Source organism: Cydia fagiglandana, chromosome 4 (assembly GCF_963556715.1).
Source record: "Cydia fagiglandana chromosome 4, ilCydFagi1.1, whole genome shotgun sequence".
NCBI classification, from domain to species: domain Eukaryota; kingdom Metazoa; phylum Arthropoda; class Insecta; order Lepidoptera; family Tortricidae; genus Cydia; species Cydia fagiglandana.
Window position 1 is genome coordinate 3,887,410 of NC_085935.1, and position 21,532 is coordinate 3,908,941.

The following is a 21,532-nucleotide window of genomic DNA, read 5'->3' on the forward strand; positions in this document are numbered from 1 at the left end:
GAGTACTATTATTTATTCTGTGATCAAGGTAATTTTGAACTAATTTGAACACCTCGCCCGCTTAGCAACTTCTGCTGCTGACTGTACTATTGACTTCCTTAATAAGAATAAAGAATAAAAATAAGAATAATTTATTGAGAATAACCTTATTTCTAATGTTACATTGAACGTGAACTTTTACTTTTTACGTACATTGTTACGTGCGCCTGAACTAGGAATATAATCCTGTATCTCAGGCAAAGAGATAATATTCTAATTTAAAGAACAATAAACAAATTAAAATCATGAACATTCAGATATAAATATGTAGGTATTGCATTATCTTACACATAGTAACCAAGTATTGCTGTGTCAGGGGTCCATATTGGGTTGCATACATGTTTAGGTCATATCTTTGATAGTAGGGTCAGTAAGGTCATTTAGCATGCACTTTAGTCTCAGGCGATGCCGCTTGGCACGATTGTTCCTTAGGTCAAACAAAGTTGATCTGGCCCGGTAGACAGGAGATCGTACCATGCAGACCCCCCAAAAAGGGGGGGTGAAAGGGTCGGCTCCCCAGGTCCAATCTATGCTATAGTCCTTCCTAGTCTTAGCAACTAGGTCAAGTTATATATCATTTTCGTATAAATTAGGGACGAGGAATTCATTTTTGAAAGAATTATTATGCCTTTCCATACAAAAAAAAATGATTTTCGTATAAAACATGAAAATGTTATGTAATTTTTTGTGACAATTTTGGATGGTACAATCACAGTGTGACGTTTTGCACTAAATAAAAAATTGGACGATGTAGCCCATGTATTCTTTATTCTGGAAAATATCACTTTAAAGTAGGCATTGATACATTTTTTTGTAGTAAAAAAATAATTTATAGCGCGTGGCGGTAACGATTTCCATACAAATGGAACTATGCCCAAAGTCAAAGATTAAAAATGTTTACTAAAACACTGAATTTGGCATTTTAAAAGTTTAAATATAATGTTTGAATATTTTTTCCATGCGTTTTAGCCCTTTTTTGGTACAAATTTGTTGTTTTTATTTTTCTTCCATACAAACTTTCTCCCCCCGATTTCCCCCCTTAAGGGTAGATATTTTTAAATTTGTTTTTATAACTAACTTATACCTTTTGTAATTAATCGATGTTCAAACTTTCAGGTTAAAATGTTCAGTAGTTTGGGATCTACATGTGTTTGAGCTAAAGACATTTTATTTCATAATATCGCATACATTATAATATCTAACAAAACTCTGCTTACTTCCAGACATCATACAATCTAAACCCCTGAAGATATAAAGCTGAAATTTTCAACATCAATTAAATGCAACAGGTTTAAGTTTAAGATAAAATAAAATTTTATAAAATCAACGCTTAAGGGGGGCAAATAGGGGGGAGAAAGTTTGTATGGAAGAAAAATATAAACAACAAATTTGTACCAAAAAAGGGCAAAAACGCATGGAAAAATTATTAAAATATTATATATAAACTTTTAAAATGTCAAATTCAGTGTTTTAGTAAACATTTTTAAACTTTGATTTTGGGCATAGTTCCATTTGTATGGAAATCGTTACCGCCACGCACTATAATTTATTTTTTTATTAGATAAAAATGTATGAATGCCTACTTTAAAGTGATATTTTCCAAAATAAAGAATATATAGGCTACATCGTCCAATTTTTTATCTAGTGCAAATCGCCACACTATGATTGTAAGATCCAAAATTCTCACAAATAATTACATAACATTTTCATGTTTTGTACAAAAATTATTTTTTTTGTATGGAAAGGCATAATAATTATTTCAAAAATGAATTCCTCGTCCCTAATTTATACGAAAATGATATATAACTTGCCCTAGTTGCTAAGACTAAGAAGGAATATAACATAGATTGGACCTGGGAGCCGACCCTTTCACCCCCCCTCCCTTTTTGGGGGGTCTGCATGGTACGATCTCCTGGCTACCGGGCCAGATCAACTTTGTTTGACCTAAGGAACAATCGTGCCAAGCGGCATCGCCTGAGACTAAACTGCATGCACTTCCATACATTTGTGTTCCTTACTAACCCTACTATTGATGCGCATAACAACTTGTGTCATAATCATCATTGCGCATACAAATGAAAAGTCATATTATATTGTGTCATACATTTTTAGCCATAAGATTTGATGACATACTCAGCAGTTGTTATATATTTTTTGTGCATATAGGTTTTGATTATAATGAATCAAAGGTCATACCACCTAAAAGCATATTTGTCGATACTTATAATGTTTTTACGTATAACGTTTTGTAGCATAATAATTTTCAACCATAATGGTTTACATAAATAATTTAAGAAACTAATTTTAGCCTCTCAACAACTCCTCGAAAAATAGCTTTTTCCTAATCTCCGTCCAAACACTTAATTCGACGGAGCCCCGCTCACGCGGGGCTCCTATTTCTGCGTAGTTTGCCCTTCGGGCATCTAAAGAAACCTAACGAACCTAACCTACCCTACCTATTATGATTAGTTTTTTTTTATAAAACCGTTATTCCTACTGGAGGGGGCTCCTCTCCTTTGATCTCCTCTTTTATACGGTCTTTGTGTCGTTATGATTATGTCTTTTAAGACTAAAGTAATATTTGCTTCATAGGTTGCTCACATCAACCATACATATTTATTATTCATGCTTTGTAACATCTATTATTATGACCACTAAATATATGACTTAATTTTTTATGTCTATATTAACACTATGCACTGCAATACTTCGAACGAAAAACCATTATGGATATCAAGCAGATGACTTAAAATGTTATGCAAATTAAATTAATGACTATAAAAATTATGACATAACTCATTTATGACAAAAACCCAGTTATGCTCAGGAATAATTCTGACTAAAGATTTTTATGACTTACAATTTTATGCATAAAGTGTTATGACAATTAAAAATATGACAAAAGTTGTTATGCGACCAGAGGGAGTCCCCTGTGGTCAGTGTCTATAATATATATAAAGTAGGTCGATCGTGTTTATTTCATTATTAAGTTGTTATTAGTTTACCTTAAAAATAATTACGAGGCAAGATAATAGGATTACGATAATAGGATTAATAAGACTAAACTACGTTGTTTTCCGTATGCATATGATCCTACTTAATTAATTTATTTCAACCAGATATGCACATTTCATACCTATATCGCGACAATAGTTCGGCCACGCACGAAATCATCAAAAAACTTTCGAATAACTTCCATCCAGGCCGCTTATCACCAGGTGGGCTGTACCCTTGTACGCCAGTGTCAGGTTGTTAGGTTCAATGGGGGAAGGATAAAGAAAGGTAAATTCAACATCTTTAATCAGTATTGTATGAATACAGAAACAAAAACTTTAGATGCGAGTTGTATTGTTTGAATGTCTATAGCAGACGTCACACCGTATGCGTGGAGTGCGCTGTGACGTACGGTTTTTTATGTTGAGCCACAGTGGTCATAGCAGTGTATTGTACGCCTATACCACACGCTCCCACTCCTCGTAGAATGCGGAAGTAGCCATGTTCTCCCCAATAAGGGCCAAAGGAGTTCTTGACAAGCCAATACGGGGTACCGTTTTCTGTAAAAATTAATAAGATTTTAATATCTAAAGAAGCGATTTACACTATTTTCACATTATTCTCCACCATCACCGCATACTAGCTTAGGTATTGTCATTTGTCATGCCACAAGAGAATTTTGGGCCACCTATATACCGTTAGTATTCATGATCACACGTCACACCATCGGTTAATATTACCATAATATTACAACGTCACTATTATGGTCACGTAGGTATGTTAAATTGATGTATCGAAAACAGGGACATTTAACTTGCAAGATGGAGAGAGAAATTCAAACGGACAAGCGTAACAAGCTAACAAGGCTGGCAAACCCATTGCGCGCCGCGCCGAGTTAAATATGTATAAAAATCTTTTCTCAAAAAATGAGTAGGTATACAAGCGTTTTCACATTGTCCGGTCCGATAGCGGATGTAGGATTCCATAGTTCGTAGCTTTGTAACAGAGCCCGGCAGCTAATCCTATTGTCTACCTATTGTTAAGTAAAACCGCACGTGCTATTTACCTGCAAATAAGGGTCATACTTAGGTAGGGTTAGGTAGGGTGGTTAGGGTTCTATTTGGCACCTGAGCGCGGGCTAGTCCAACGCTCAAAAAACCAGTGTAGGTGCGCTCTCCGATAACGCGCCTTTGTTACGCATCTCGATGACACATTTTAGACTGGTTCTGTACCTAGTGTTCGACTCGCCGGCACTCAGTAACCGAAGCACGCAGGTTTTTATGCAGGTGTTTTGTGGCACGTGGCACGAGCGATTTTACTTAACAATAGACAATTAATAGGATTAGCTCGGGCTCTATTAGAAACCTACGAACTATGCATGCGCGTAGTCAGGCCGCGGGGGCGTCCGGGGGTCGTCTTTAGCGGTCACGCAAACTAAAATAAACATTATGCCTAAACATACGCACACAAACAAATATTATAGGTCCGACAGCTGGCGGGGTGCTCCGACATAGCTGAATTTATCTGAAGCCCCTTTTCGATATCGGGTGTCGGAAGGCGCCTATGAGAACAGCTGCAGGAGAGGCCATATGATATAATTGGTAATTTGCATGATAATTACCTATACCGTATCCAACTAACAGCACAGCGTGGTTCATGCTGTAGTTAGTACACTTGTGTGGGTGAACGATGCCGTTCTGGTAGCCATCCAAGTCCTCCATATCGAGAACTAAAACAAGAGTTCATACTTTTAGGATTTCGTGTCAAAGAAATTGTCTCAATCAACCCGCAAAGGATGAGTCACGTTATAGTTCTTTTTTTTAGCATTAGAAAGAACTCCACAGAAGCAAGCGTGCAGTTTTTATCAGGCTTTTTAATTGTTGATAATTATTGAATTATCTAATCTAGCATGGTCATTTGGTCAATACATATAATTTACTTCAAATTATTACCGCTAAAAGTGCCGGATTTAGAAGCACAAGCTTACTTCTGCGAAGTTCTTTCTAATGCTAAAAAAAATGGACTATAGACCAGGCCCTGCGCGGGCCCAGGCGTCCGACATGTCATTTTCTATGACGGCTGGTCGATTTCGATTACGTGTTGTTTTCCATAGAATTCGAAACGCCGGAAGCTCCGGCCCGAGCCTGGCTCGGTCTACCGTGAGTCATCCTTAAGGGGCTTCCTGTGGTTTTCATCGATTTATGACAAGTTTTGAGTCGTATCCACTACATTTGCAATACAGATAGTTTTATAAGACAAACGGCTATCGGTTCTTCAATCTTTTAGGCACTGGTCCCACCACGAGCTAGTAAGCTATGAGCTATCGGCTATAAACACGAACAAAAGATAAGCACTCCCGTGTAAATAAAAGAGACACGGCGATATTTATAGCTCACCGCTGGGCGAGTAACTATAAATATCGCCGTGTCTCTTCTATTTAGATGGGAGTGCTTATCTTTTGTTCGTGTTTATAGCCGATAGCTCATAGCTTACTAGCTCGCGGTGGGACCAGTGCCTTATCTCCGGATCTATATCTGAATCCCTAAAATCTTTTGTCCTATCTTTGCATTCCCTAATATTGTTTGTCAAAATGATCAGTTGTCCTAACACTCGTATACCCTAATTTTGGTTTCCCTATTATCGAATGGACGATTTTTTTTTGTCCTAATATGTTCTTCCCTAATGACACTTTCCGTATTGAATATTTATCCTAATGTTATGTAGCATAATTCCTTTTTTGCCTAATTATTGTTAGTCCTAAAAATTATTTATCCTAACCATCATGTTACCTAATTTTACTTAGCCTATCGTTGCTTGAGCTAACATTCGTATGCCCTAATTTTGATTTCCCTATTGCGTTTCGTTTTTACAATGGTCGCAGTTCTAACCTAACCTAACCCACTTTTGTGGCAGCAGTTCGTTTTTGCGAGGATCACAGTTCTAACCTAACCTAACCCACTTTTGTGGCAACAGTTCGTTTTTACAATGGTCGCAGTTCTAACCTAACCTAACCCACTTTTGTGGCAGCAGTTCGTTTTTGCGAGGGTCACGGTTCTAACCTAACCTAACCCACTTTTGTGGCAACAGTTCGTTACCATTCATTATGGAAAGTAATTGTTATGATAAATTGATCAATAGGAAAAGTAACTGTTATGACAATTGATCATTAGGGCAATAGCCATTATGTCAAAACAGTTAGAACATGTGATGTTATGACAAACATTGTTAGGGATTTCGAAGAATATGGTAAAAAACATTAGGGATCTTGATGGTTATGGTACAAATGTTTAGGACAAATTAGTCTTAGGCTAACCATTACATTATGGAAAATAATCTTTATGACAATTGACCGTAGTTATGCAGAAAACGACCAACTCAATTTTTTTACCAATGCAGAAAGCGACCAAAGCTACCGAGTTAGGGTGTAAGTTACTTTGACAAAAATAAAAAGTTGGTCGCTTTCTACAGAACTACGGTCAATTCATCGTTAGGACATGTGCCCATTAGGACAAACCAGTTAGGGCAAGTGACTTTAGGACAAACGTTGTTAGGGATTCAGAAGGACACCCCTTATCTCCATTCTTGTCTACCGGATTTTGAAAGAACTGAATAGGTAGAGGTACTAATTTTTTATGTTTTTTTAAACGTTGTAAAAAAAACATCTATTTCGTAACTAGCTTGCTGTTAAGGATCTTACATATACGAAATCTACCTACATATGGGTTTGTCTCTGACGTCTGGAAAAACGTGTCTAAGATTTTAATTTTAAACTAATCAACACGAAAGTTACGTCCAGAAAACCTGTTTTTGGCCTAAACTGAATCAAAATTGAACAATTTCAATTCGCTTACGGGTTGACAAAGGCCCAGTTTCGTGCAATAGTTGTTTCAATGACTCTTCATCCGTTTGAATGACTTTGACCGAAGTAACGACTATTCCTGTATATTGCATTCTTGCCTCCCTTTCCTTGCAATATACGTTCTTTGTAAGGCCAATATACGGATAATCGTCCTCCAACCTTACTATGTAGGGTGATTTATCCAAAAAGTTAGTAAACTGGTAGTGCCTGTAAAAAACAAGAAACAAATAACATTAATAAACAATATATGTAATAATAAAATAACATGGGTATCTATTTGTACCATAGGTACCGTATTACATAACAGCAAACTTCACCAAAGGGCCTCTACGTTTTGGATCTGTATCCCCACGCACGCCTATCAAATGACCGGGATGTGTACCCGTGAGTTTATAAGAGAGACAAATAACAAATAAAATGAAAAAGCGGCCAAGTGCGAGTTGAACTCTCCCATGAAGGGTTCCGTAGCAGTAAGTAACATAATAAAATTGCGGTTTACGATTTATGACGTATTAAAAAAAACTACTTATTAGATCTCGTTCAAACCAATTTTCGGTAGAAGTTTGCATGGTAATGTGCATCATATATTTTTTTTAGTTTTATCATTCTCTTATTTTAGAAGTTACAAGGGGTGGGGGGACACACACATTTTGGCACTGGTCCCACCGCGAGCTAGTAAGCTATGAGCTATCGGCTATAAACACGAACAAAAGATAAGCACTCCCGTGTAAATAAAAGAGACACGGCAATATTTATAGTTACTCGCCCAGCGGTGAGCTATAAATATCGCCGTGTCTCTTTTATTTACACGGGAGTGCTTATCTTTTGTTCGTGTTTATAGCCGATAGCTCATAGGCATACCTTACTAGCTCGCGGTGGGACCAGAGCCTAAAAGATTGAAGAACCGATAGCCGTTTGTCTTATAAAACTATCTGTATTGCAAATGTAGTGGATACGACTCAAAACTTGTCATAAATCGATGAAAACCACAGGAAGCCCCTTAAGGATGACTCACGGTAGACCGGGCCGGGGTCGGGTCGGGGGGGTGTTTGGGGTTTTTAGAATTGTCTCGATGAGTATTAGTTGCCTGTGGAAAAAAAAGTACAGTCGGCGATAAAAGCTTGTACCAAAATTGAAATTTTTGCCAAAAACTTATTTGTGTGAAAATCTTAATGCGTCTACAGAATACATCTACTTACCAAGTTTCAACAGTGTGAGGAATGGAACGTTTTCCCCGCTCTATGCCATAGACTGCGCCGGCTGTCTTGTCTTGGACACCATAACATAACTGTATTACGTGTGTTAAATAAAAAGCTAATTAATTAATTTAGGCTCTTTATTTCAATATATAATAATTGGCGACGAGATATAAGTACCTCGTGTGCACGATTTGTGTAATAAAATTAAAATCTACAAGTGGTTTCAACTTTAAGTGGTATATTTGTAACACTTTAAGTATGGTAATGGCTGCCACGCGTACAGGTTATTTCACTACAATAAATTAATGTCGGACTCAGAATATCAAGATGCAGATTTGATGGAAGAGGAAAATCCAGAAGAAAGGTGGAATATTATACAAGAAGTGAAAAGCGGAAAAATAAGCTCCATCTACAAATGCAAAAAACCAGAACTTATACAAATTTTAAAAGACGAGAGTTTAGAACCTAATGAACCTCAAACCGTGGACCAGTTACGAAAACAATTGAGTGATCACTTCAAGAATAAAAGAAAACTACAACAAAAAGTGCGTACCTCCACAATGACCGCGCTAGGCGAGTTGAAATCATTTGATGGAGAAAAGTGGGAAGTGTTTGAACAACAGTTTGAATGTTTTATCTTAGTTAATGATATAACTGATGACAAAAAAGTGCCTTTATTAATCACTAAATTAACGGCCAAAGTTTTCGAAACACTGACTTACTTATGTTCTCCTAAACAACCGAAGAATTTTACATATGAAGAATTAAAAAAAAAACTACAAGATAAATATGTAAAAACGCTATCAACAACATTGGAAAGAGCGGAATTTAGGAAAAGAAACCAGCTACCAAATGAGAAAATCCAAGATTATGCCCTAGAGTTGAGAAAACTCGCAGGAAAATGTAATTTCAAAGACATTGATGATCAAATTAAAGAAAAATTCATGGAAGGTCATCTAAATTGATCAAGTTCGAGTTGATGAAGAGTCCCTCTGAAATAACTTTGGAAAAATGCATTGAATTAGCAAGAACAGTGGAGGCAGCTTTACTTCACACAAAGAACTCCGGAGAAGTCACCGAAATGTTTTATAACCGAGGGAAATCAAAGCCCACTTACAAAACCAAAAAAACGGATAACAATAACAAACCGAGAGCACAATGTTACTGTTGCGGGAAGAACAATCACATTAAAGCGGAATGTACTCTAAAAAAGAAATTTTGTTCAGAATGCGGAGTTCAAGGACATGTATACAAGATGTGCCCTAAAAAACTAGACAAGTTAATGTGTTAGAAACAAATACCTCAGCAGGGAATGACGACTGTGAGGATGTAGAAAATTCAGTGCAAGATTTGTTTGAAGGATATACAACATATACTGTTAATAGTGTGAGTAGGATACCACCTGAATACTTAACTGTTAGTGTAAATGATCATGATTTGCCTTTTCAAATTGACACAGGCTCAGAGGTGACAGTGATGTCAATAACAGATAAAAATAAATATCTGAGTAGTTTTGAGCTACAAGAATGTAAAACCTTGTTTAAAAATTTTGACCAAACTATATCTAAACCAATAGGAATTGTGACAAATGTAACAGTTACGGGTCAATTTCACCAAACGAGCATTTTTGTCTAATTTCCATGGAATTTTGAAATACCAACATGACACAAAAAAAAATATGCTGAGAATTTGTTAAAAAATATAATAAATATTAATTTTCTTATGGGATAAAAATATTAATAAAACTATAAAAGTTATTTAAATTTAAAATTTTGGTCAGGGCACGGGAATTAGTGTGCCCATGGAAATTAGATTTTACTAGGACGGAAATTAGAACACGGCACGGGAATTGTTTTCTTAACTTATTTTGGTACTTAAAACTATTATTTATGTATATTTTAATCTACAATAATATACTGCAACCATACTGAAGTGGCATCGGACATATTTACCTTCTTTAATTTTAGTTTCGAACGACAAATCTACGAAAGTATGTTACACTAAAAACTACGTATATGACTAATCCTTTCCTTTATTTTAATGGCAACTAATCTCTCTTTCTTAGTAAAATGTACATATTTCAAAACAATACTTTGAGTAGTTTCGTAAACTTGTCCGCCTTTACATACAAAACTATTCATTAAAAAGTGTCATTATGTATCTGCATGTAGATAGGTACAAGGTGTATGGTCTTATAGGAAATGATACTAAGAAATAAATAGGGGCACAGTGAGAAGAAGTTATTGTGTAAGTTAATCTGAAGAAATCGAATATGCTGCCTTCATAAATTAATAACCCAAAAAATTGTTTGAACACATATGAGGTAAGGTGGGGTAAGACTATCACCGGGGTAAGACTATCACTTGTATAGAATCCTCATACTGTTAGTCTTGCCCCGATCAAAATAAACTAAGTTAGTCTTACCCCGCCTTACTTTACACATAGGTATACGGGGTGTCCCTGCCCTGCGGGAAAATCTTCAAAGCGTAGGTTGGTTAAGTAATTTCTCAAAAATATCATAATCTTCCTAAAAAAAACTTACTTACAAAATACCCCCTGGCACTGACTAAAATAACCGACTTGGTTTCACATTACATCCCAAAACTTTTTTGTAGTAGAGTAGAAGAACTGCGTTGCGAGATTTGCATCTTTTTACATGAATTGAAATGATCCCATCTCTTTTTGTAGGCTGTCCTTCTTTTCGGGTAAACATACCCATACCATACTGATACTATGTATATACATATCATAATACATCTTTATTCATACTCACATCGTCCATCGTAGTGTACCTTTATTTTCCCTACTAATTGTAAGAACTAAAAGGTAACGTTGTTATCGCATATATTTCTATAGGATTACAAACTTAATTATGCAGTTATCTTTAGAACGTGACTAATATTGCAGTATTATTAGATTTTTATTAGCTTAAAAAGCTAAAACCTAATTACGTTTCAAATTTGGAACTTGTGGGTATGCTACTTCCTTAAAATAATATTGATTGAGAGTGATTGTGCCAGTGACAAAGCTAAGGGATTGTAAAGTGTATTAATTCTTAGACTACATGCTCAAATTAAATGTTATTTAGATAGAATGTTATTGAGATTTGATGGTACGGCCGTGCCACTTTGTTTTGCTCGACTTTGCGGCGGCACTGCCGTGCCCCCAGATCCTTTGTCCTTCTTCAGGCCTCAAACTATCTCCATGCCAAATATGTATTATCAAGATGATATTGTTTCAGCGGCTTAAGCGTGATGAGATAACAGACAGACAGACAGAGATACTTTCGCATTTATAATATAGTAAGAATAGGATATATTTATTTTTTCTTGTACCTATTAGAAAAGCTAATTTATAACAACTAATCTATTAAACGAGCAATTCTTGTATATATTTCGGGGATCTCGGAAACAGCTCTAACGATTTCGATGAAATTTGATCATATATGGGCGTTTTCTGGGATGAAAAATCGATCTAGCTAGGTGTCTCTGAGAAAACGCGCATTTTTGAGTTTTTAGGTACGTATATGTTTTCCGAGCAAAGCTCGGTCTCCCAGATATTTAAATTTTATACGGCTTACGCTGTCAGCTGTCAAATTTACAAAATAAAACCATTGTAAATTTGATTCATTTTGTTTCATGTAACCTTAGGTACGGGTATTATAATATGTAATAATTCCAAAAATAGTTTTATGTTTATATAATATTTTAATATTATAATATGATAAATGAATAAGGTAAGGTGGCGCAAGACTAACAGTATGAGGATTCCATACAAGTGATAGTCTTACCCTAGTGTCGTCTTACCCCACCTTACCTTACGTATTAAAATTGCCCGGGTTATTCGGGTCCACCCTGTAAGTATGTACTATAGTACTTATACTAAAAAACCGTTCATAGATTTTTGTGCATTCTCTGAGATTTCCTTAAATGTAAAATAGAAAGATATACGTCATATTATTATTACATATAATATATATTCAATGCCAATATATATATATGTAATAATAATATGACGTAAACATTGCCAATTAACTTACAGTGCCCCCAATTAAAAATTTGTTGACAATAAATGTAATACTTTCTAATTCCCGTGCCACTTAATCAGCTGTTTTAGGTAAATATTCTATGGGAATTAGGGCACGGAAATTAGAATTCGTAATAAAAAAATTCGCCAAAAATTTAAATCGTGTTTAACCAAACTGTTATGTTATCGCTTACATAAAGATACATAAAGGGCTCCTAAATATGACAATTGTTTTTGAAAAGCTATGTGGGAAATAAAATTTATAAGGGGCATCGAAATTAGAAAAAAATTGTCGCCCACCCGGATTCCGAAATACTTATGCGATTTGCTCGAACACGCCGCGGCTTGACGTACATCCGCTTGCTTTGAGAATCAGCCGAATATTGCCAGTACAGGTGAGGCGGGACACGAGGCGGTTCAGATACAGACGTCGGCTGTGAGAGCCCTTTGAGTTTTGCCGACGAAATTTTACTCGCGCGCTCGGACAAAATTTAAACTTCGATCACGAGTTATTTACCACAATGAAGTTAATAGTGTATGTGCTCAGTGATAGTAAATATCATCTAGTTTAAGTATTTGACACTAAATTAGTGATACTAATGTAGAATTTTTCGTAGGATTTTTCATTATGCTCAAAAGTAGATTCCGGACAGGGCACGGGAGTAGTAATTTGAGCCTTTAGGTATTTTTAAGTGTACTATAAAAACCAATTAATCAGTGAATTCATATGGAACCCGGTGTGAAAGTGTGGCTTCTATATGTAAAAAAAAAATGGTAAGTATTATTTGATGCTAACCCGCGATTTTCATCACGGACAGAAAAAAAATCGTGTTCAGAAATTGACCCTTACATGTAATAATATCACTAATAAATTAAGTGTATTTATTGTGAAAGATGACTATCCTAGACTCATTGGTAGGGACTGGCTTCATGCATTTAAATTGTGGCCTCCAAAGTGGGTAGACAATGTTGATAAAAAAACTTACATGCTTCAAAATGTTTCAGATGCAGAACAATTAATCAGAGACCAGTTTGCAGAAATATTCAAGCCGGGATGGGGGAATTTCAAAGGTGAATTGATCAATTTAAAATTGAAGCCTAACGCTCAACCCAGGTGTCTGCCAGTCAGGCGAGTACCCTATGCACTTCGTGAAAAGGTAAATAACGAAATCACTAGATTATTAAAAAACGGTAGGATTACTGCAGTTGAACACAGTGAATGGGGTACTCCAGTAGTGCCTATAATAAAACCGGATGGTTCAGTCAGGCTATGTGGCGACTACAAGCTAACAGTAAATCCTAGTATGGAAATTGATCACTTCCCATTACCTCATATTGATGATATTTTAAATTCTCTAAAAAATGGCGAATATTACTGTGAGCTGGATTTAAAAGAGGCATATTTGCAGGCCCCACTCAGTGAGGATAGCAAAGATTGTACAACTATTGTTACCGAATCTGGAACATACAAATATAATTACTTGCCTTATGGGGTAAGTTCCGGCCCTGGGGCTTTCCAACGTTTAAGGACTAAAAAATTAGCCAATGTTCCCAGCACCATAGTGTTTATAGATAATATTTACATAAAGGGGGATTCATTACAACATATGTTTGAAACATTGTGTCAAGTCTTAAAAAAGTTGCAGGAATGTGAATTCAAATTAAAACCACAAAAATGCAAATTCTTCACTACTAGCCTAGATGTGTTTGGGTACCGTGTAAACAAAAATGGTATCAGTGTGATTCAGTCCAATATTGAACCACTATTAAATGCAAAAGCTCCGACTAATCTGACCATGCTGAAATCATTCTTGGGTAAAATAAATTATTACTCTCGATTTTTACAACACATGGCCACAACACTAGCACCTTTGTATGACTGTACTAAAAAAGACAAATTTATCTGGACATCAGAGTGTGATGAAGCTTTTACAAAAATTAAAAGTAAATTAGCTTCGGCTAATAACCTTAGACATTATGATCCTAAACTGCCACTGATCTTGACTTGTGATGCTTCAGATACTGGTCTTGCAGTAGTACTGTCAAATAGAGATGCCCAGGGTGTTGTAAAACCTATAGCATTTGCTAGTAAAAAATTAAATGATGTTGAAAGAAAGTATTGTACCATTGATAAGGAAGCGATGGCAGTGATTTTTGGAATTACCAAATTTTACAATTATGTCTACGGCCGTTTCTTTGAGTTAGAGACAGATAATGCAGCGCTGACGCGAATTTTTGGACCAACAAAAAGTATTCCAAAAATGGCTGCCAAACGATTGCAACATTATGCAATATTTTTATCAGCGTTTAATTACAAAATAAGGCATATTAAAACCAGTATAAATCCTGCTGATTTTCTGTCAAGGTCAGTGACTGATCTCAATCATAAAAATAATGATATTAATATTCATCCTGTATTTGTAAACGCCAGTTGTAGTGTACTAAGCTATACTAATGACTCCAAAATGAAGACTTTAGATTGGAAAACAATTCAAACAGAATCAAAAAAGGACACAGTTTTGTCAAAATTAATAAGATACTTAACAGATGGGTGGCCAGAAAAAAAGGAGTTAGATAAAGAAGTTTTACCATTTTATAGCAGAAGAAATGAGTTATCGATGGACAGGGGTTGCTTATTTTGGGGATATCGAATATTAATACCCTACACTATTCGTGAATCGGTTTTACTCGAATTGCATAAAAGTCATTTTGGAATCATTAGAATGAAAGAAATAGCACGCTCATACTTTTGGTGGCCTAATCTTGACTCTGAAATAGAAAATATTACAAAAAAATGTATAATTTGTTTGCAAAACAGTAAAACACCATCAAAAACACAGAAACCGTGGCCTCCTTCAGTGTGGCACAGAATTCATGCAGATTTTCTGGGACCATTTTATAATAAAATGTTTCTGGTCATAGTAGACAGTTATTCGAAATGGCCAGAAATATATGAGATGGCTAATATCACTAGTTCTCGCACCATAGAGGTTTTTGAAAGTGTATTCACTAGGTTTGGATATCCAGTGCATTTGGTAACAGACAACGGTCCTACATTTACCAGTCAAGAATTTAAAGACTTTTGCATAACTAAACATATTAAGCATACATTTTCACCGCCATATCATCCTGCGACCAATGGTGCGGCTGAAAGGTTTGTGGAAGCGTTCAAATCTGCTATAACTAAAATTAAAGAGAGTGGACTTAATTTAAGATCTTCAGTGAATTTATTCATGTTTGACTATAGAAGTACACCACAGCGCACTACAGGAGTCTCACCTGCTCGCCTTATGTTAAGCCGAGAATTAAGAAATAGGTTTAGTTTATTGCGCCCTCCGGTGTCAGAAGTGGTGCAGGAGAGAGTGGAAAAAAGGGACCAAGGGAAAAGGGATGTCAGTTTTGAAATAGGTCAGAAAGTAATGGTAAGAGACTACAGAAAGGACAGCAGGCCATGGGTTCAAGGATTAGTTATTGAAGAGTCAATACCAGGAACTACCTACGTGGTAGATGTAGAAGGGCTTAAGTGGAAGCGCCACATCAATCAGATGTTAAGTTGTGCTGATGAACTAGAGGAGTTATGTTAGCTTTAAGCTTCTTTAATTAAGAATCTATTTTTAAGTTAATTCTAAAATAAGCGAAGGAGAGTGTGAGGAATGGAACGTTTTCCCCGCTCTATGCCATAGACTGCGCCGGCTGTCTTGTCTTGGACACCATAACATAACTGTATTACGTGTGTTAAATAAAAAGCTAATTAATTAATTTAGGCTCTTTATTTCAATATATAATAAACAGTATAGTTCTTATAGTTTCGGAAAAAAGTGGCTGTGACATACACGGACAAACACACAGATATACGGACAGACATGACGAATCCATAAGGGTTCTGTTTTTTGCCATTTGGCTATGGAACCCTAAAAAAGCATGTTACTCGTAATAAATAAATATAATGCGAGAGATCACCGTAAATAGTTTAAACATACACATTTATATTAATAAATAATCCTACATTTAAATTTAAAAATCACTGTCTTAGGTGAGACTTGAACTCACGGACTCTGGATCGATACTCCAGCGCTCTGCCATCTGAGCCAGAGGCCGTGAGTTCAATTCTCACCCATGACAGTAATTATTCCACTTTGAAAATGTATTCTAAGTTTAATAGCATCGTTTGCAGACGGACAGTAAGTAGAAGCGCTGGTGGCCTAGCGGTAAGGGCCCCCCCACATCTGGCGTCTTTCGAGCGTCGGCGTCTACAATTCTATGGCCGCTGCTCGACGCAACGTCGACGCAGTGTCGACGCAACTGTGCAGCGACGTCATTTTCCATAGCGCTGACCAGACGCCGACAGACGCCGACGCTCGAAAGACGCTAGATGTGGGGCCTAAGAGCGTGCGACTTTCAATCTGGAGGTCGCGGGTTCGAAACCCGGCTCGTACCAATGTGTTTTTCGGAATTTATGTACGAAATATCATTTTATATTTACCAGGCGCTTTTCGGTGAAGGAAAACATCGTGAGGAAACCGGACTGATCCCAATAAGGCCTAGTTTACCCTCTGAGTTGGAGGGTCAGATGGCAGTCGCTTTTGTAAAAACTAGTACCTATGCCAATTCTTGGGATTAGTTGCCAAGCGGACCCCAGGCTCCCATGAGCCGTGGCAAAATGCCGGGACAACGCGAGGGAGATGATGATGATGAGCATCGTTTGCAGACGTTTCTGCTTGTTATAAATTAAAATAACCCTACAGACATCTCAAACCATTCAATCGGTGTTTTATGTACCTACCTACTTAACTGAAGAAAATGAAACTATCTAAATCTGTTAACGTTGATTTTGTATATGTAGCGTTAACTAAAAATGTTAATTTTCTATGACAGGTGATCACGTGATGCTTTCCATAGAAAATGAAGCGCCGGATGCTCCGGCCCGGACCCGGCCCGGTCTTACGTCAGTCGTCCTTTATACTTACATCATGCTGCGGTGAGGCCACCCTCCGGCGCAGTTGTCATTACAAGAGAGCGGCTTGACGCAGTCCACACTCTGTTGCTCCGAAAATGATAACAACTCCTTGTATTTAATTGCATATTGCCCTTCAATATTGCCTGTGAAAAAGTACCACAAAATAAGAACTACGAAAGGTTCTCTCGCCTAAAGTACGACGGATAAGGAACAAGTAAAAATTATTTAAAATAATTGTATAGTTTTTTTTTTCTCTCTCAATGATATCTGGCAGACAGAGTTTTGCTCGGAAAACATAATTATGAAAACTCGAAAATGCGCGTTTTCCCAGATATAAGACCTGAAATTTTGCAAGCATTTATAAATCGGATGACAATGCAATATGATAGAGCTGATCTGATGATGGAGACCGGAGGTAGACATAGGAACTTTGTGATAAAACAACGAAACCTAATTGTGTTTGGGATTTTTAGAATTGTCTCGATGAGTATTATTAGTTGCCTGTGGAAAGAAAAATACAGTCAGCGATAAAAGCTTGTACCAAAAATCCATTTATTTCTAAAACTTATTTAACCATATTACTACTTTCATGTGTAATACCTATGTAGATGGAATCCTTGTCCTCCTTTCAAGAAAAAGGAGGTTCTGTAATCGACTGTGACTATTTTTCGTCCAAAAAAAAATACAAATAAAAACAAAACCCTCACCAATCGCACTAAAAATCCAACAGCTGCCACATTGTCCTTGATCCTTTACTTCAGTGACCGCGTTGTGTACCCGCCAGTCCCACTCGTCAGGAGCCGTGATGGCTTCAGGAGGGTACTCCAGTGTGGTCATCAGACCTTCCAGCGTCTCGTCAAAGGGTAACGACCCGAAGTAACGCTGCTTCTCCTCGGCCGTCAGATCCGAATAACGGTCGAGTCCGTACTCGACTTGTGGATATTTAGCGTTGCGTTCTCTGATGTGTTCTAAGCTTTTCTTAAAAATCTCTAGCCGCTTCGGGTACTCTTCGGGATTTCTTACTTTCCCGTGTGCCTGAAGGTACTCGTTGTAGAGTTTGCGTATGTCAAAGTCATCCAAGTCAAGTTGTCCTCTATCTGGGAGTTTCAAAGCAGTGGCTGTGCCAAATATTATCAAGAAAGTCAGACAAAACATGATGTTACCTGGTAGTGCGATGTGCGATAAGGATTGGTCTGGCTTGTTGCTTTTTATACAACTGAAGTCATAAATACTTTTAATATTAACAGCTTGATAATATTATAGTTTATGACTATGTTTGTAGTAAAGAATTCAGGGTAATTGTTTTTAATAGCTTTTGGAAGCCTGGCATTTTTATATACATGTATTTTATCACTCGTTTAAATGAATTTTATTTTTATGACAGTATGTGACCTTCAATGATGATTTAAGTATAATGTTAAAGTATTTCAATTTATTACTTTCGCAGGCTTGACATCGCCATCGTTCTATGGTTATCATAGTTTGATATATGTACCTAGATACAGGACCCCTATTCGACAAGCGACGTTTGACGTATCGTGTTGATCTCCCGTTGATATGGGAAAAATCATAAGTTCTCGAATACGTACAATGTCAAAATTTGACATTAACAATCCACAGTTAGGGTGACAAGCAAACCAAACCGAACCACCCTTAGCTTAGAGTTGAGTTTTGGTTGTACCAAATGATATTATCCACCGTTGATGGAGTCAACACTCAGTATGCAATAAAATCAACTGTTGATTTGACGTGGATGCGAAATCTGACAGTTGTAAGTGTCGAATTTGGCCCAAGATGTAGTGCGTAATTATTTTCCTTCGTATTTTCACGGAAAGATACGAACGTTTCTATTGCTATTTCAGTCAGTCACGGTACAAAAAATTCTGAGGTTGACTGAAGTAGCATGACAAACACGAATGTTTCCGTGAAAATACGAAGAAAAACAATTATGCAATGGAACAAATTTATTTCATAATTAAAATAATACATAAACTAAGAATAAAACTAATTAAAAACTAAACTTAAATATAAAAATATAAACTAAATAGGTATAAAAAAAAAATTGCCTACTGAATCCCGTCCCGGGCTGCCCCCGACGCAAAGGTGCCCATCACGCTCGCTGCGTTGCCGCGTTGGACTGCGATGGACAACCTTTGCATCAGGAAAAACCCGGAGCGGGGGTCAAGGCCTCTTTCAAACAGGCGACGACCCAGCTCCCGGAGAAAGGACATACCCTCGGCGCACCAGCAGCCTGAGGTCTCGACAGCGAGAGGGACGAATAAGTACCCGCTTAGCGCCGAGTATTTAGCTTATGCAATACATCTGTATCTATGCCTGATAGGTACAGTAGTCATCAAATATATCGAAGCGGCAAAGGTGCTTAAATATCTGAACACGCCTCTATTGTCAAGCCGTTAGACTGCGTGTTCAGATATTTTTGAGTACCCTTGCAGCTCTGATATATCTGATGGCGACACAGTATAATGTTCGTATCAAAAAAAAACAATAGGGCGAGTAGGAGGTATATATAAAAAAAAAGATGAAAATTGGTGAAACAAATTCATAAAGAAACTAAGTAGTTAGTTAATTGGTAAAAAGCGATCTCTTTCAACCTAATTCAAACTATTCGCTATAAAAATATTTTAATAAATAATTTAACTATAAGATAAGATTCGATTTCTAGCTCCTAACTAGATTCCTGTCTCGTTACGTGTGTAATTTTATATCTATCATAAAAGCTTTCAAAATTAACTTAGCTTATTCCATATTATAAATTGTAACAAGGAACTTTTTCACTCTGCACTCGACTAGAAAACCCGAGCTTTTGAGAAACTTTACATTTTCACACTAGATTTTACCTCCTTGAGGTATTTTTTACAACTATACGTATGCACTCATTTTCTAATGCAAAATTTAATTTGTGCTTTATGCGTGTCGGGATAGGGTTACGTTTTGGTTGCCTAATGTTTTTGGACGGTTGTTGTGTAAGTTTGTTTAGGTAAACAGGCGCCAATGTTGGGCTATTCGTATTCAAATGAGACGAGTCTTGTTATTATCATCGCTACCAAGTGTATCGCCATACTGCCCGATTCGAATTTTAAGATACGTCAATTAATAGATCTAGAAACGACATGGATTAGATCAATTAGATGTGTCAGGCCCACTTGCACCATTCCACTAACCGGGGTTAACCGGTTAAACCTAGAGTTACCATGGTTACCAGTACAATTTGACACTAGGTTAACGGTTTAACCGCTTAACCCCGGGTTAGTGAGATGGTGCAAGTGGGCCTCAGTGTCAAAAGTGGCGTTTTTGTTTGAAGAAACGTCACATTTGACATTGACATATCTAATCCATTTCGTTTCTAGATCTATTAAGTCAAACTAGATTCTACTCTATTCTAGAACTAGATTTAGTTTCTAGATCTATTAACTGACGTATCTTAAAGTTCAAATCGGGCCGTCACTTTTACCAGCTTGGATGACTCACGCTAGAACGGTCCGGGTCCGGGCCGAGGCGTTTGACACTTCGTTTTCTATAGAAAATATCACGTGATCACCGATGCTCGGAAGTGTCTTTCTATAGAAAACGAAGCGACCGACATCGCCTTGGCTCAAACTCCTTAGAGGATATAACCAATGGAGACGCCATGTCTAAAATTTTCGGTACAAAATGGTCTGCCGTTTTTTGCGGGGGAGGGGCACATCAAATGTATAGGTACGTTATGTCAGATAAACGTCAGTCCGTACATATGGTTGACATGTGGTTGACCATTGGCCGCCTATTTTCGACAGAGGGGAACGCCTGTTAATGGCGGCTCCATTGTTAATTACTCCGAGTCAAACTCGGACCGTTCTAGTGTGGTCTCGAAATTGATCAGTAAAATTAACAACCATAATACTAAGTACGGTATACTAACTATGAAATTGGCGCCCTTAGGGGCTATTCATAAATTAAGTCATTTCAAATTGGAGGGGGGGGGGGGGGGTCTGGACAATGGATGATGGTAAGCATGACGTAGGAGGAAACGGGGTCATTCGAAGCATGATTTTTGGATGATTTTAAAAATCGATGACGTAATTTACCGCGCCGGAGCCATATACATTTTTTGATATTTTTATACATTGTCATTTTAAGTTTAATCGTGTGTCGATAGATGGCAGTAAATTTGCTGTGACTACCTTTACTACGACAGTAACCCTCTATACTATCTATTCTCTTTGGTTAGGTTAGAGGCAATGCTTTCAACGACATTAGGAATAAGACGCGACCAAAGAGATACGGCGGGGAAATGCAGCAGACTTGATGCACGATGCAAGTTTGCAACTTGTAAATTATGCAAGCTAAGAACCCGTAACTTGTCGTTAGCAGACCATGTGTTAAGAAGTCTGCAGCTGGGGGGTTAACCACTTGAGAGTCACAAGAACATATAGCCGGCGACATAATATCGATATTACG

General features: G+C 37.1%; 1 protein-coding gene across 1 annotated transcript; it reads right to left on the bottom strand.

Annotated features, from left to right (window-relative positions):
* Positions 1–3,387: 3,387 nt before the first annotated feature.
* Positions 3,388–18,262, bottom strand: LOC134663398 (digestive cysteine proteinase 1-like). Its single transcript, XM_063519762.1, has 6 exons — positions 17,782–18,262; positions 17,085–17,217; positions 6,868–7,099; positions 5,192–5,258; positions 4,655–4,762; positions 3,388–3,593 (listed from the first exon to the last, which is right to left on the bottom strand). The coding sequence occupies exons 1-6, from the start codon at positions 18,227–18,229 to the stop codon at positions 3,412–3,414; spliced, it is 1,170 nt and encodes a 389-aa protein (XP_063375832.1). The 5' UTR covers positions 18,230–18,262; the 3' UTR covers positions 3,388–3,411.
* Positions 18,263–21,532: the final 3,270 nt, after the last annotated feature.

Excerpts from the sequence above, each read along its gene's own strand:
- LOC134663398 (XM_063519762.1), bottom strand. The coding sequence starts at position 18,229 with ATGTTTTGTCTGACTTTCTTGATAATATTTGGCACAGCCACTGCTTTG. Across the intron at positions 5,259-6,867 it reads CCCGTAAGCGAATTGAAATT|TGGATACGACTCAAAACTTG; the intron begins GTTCAATTTTGA and ends TTGCAAATGTAG. Across the intron at positions 4,763-5,191 it reads CCCCTTAAGGATGACTCACG|TTCTCGATATGGAGGACTTG; the intron begins GTAGACCGAGCC and ends CTCTTGTTTTAG.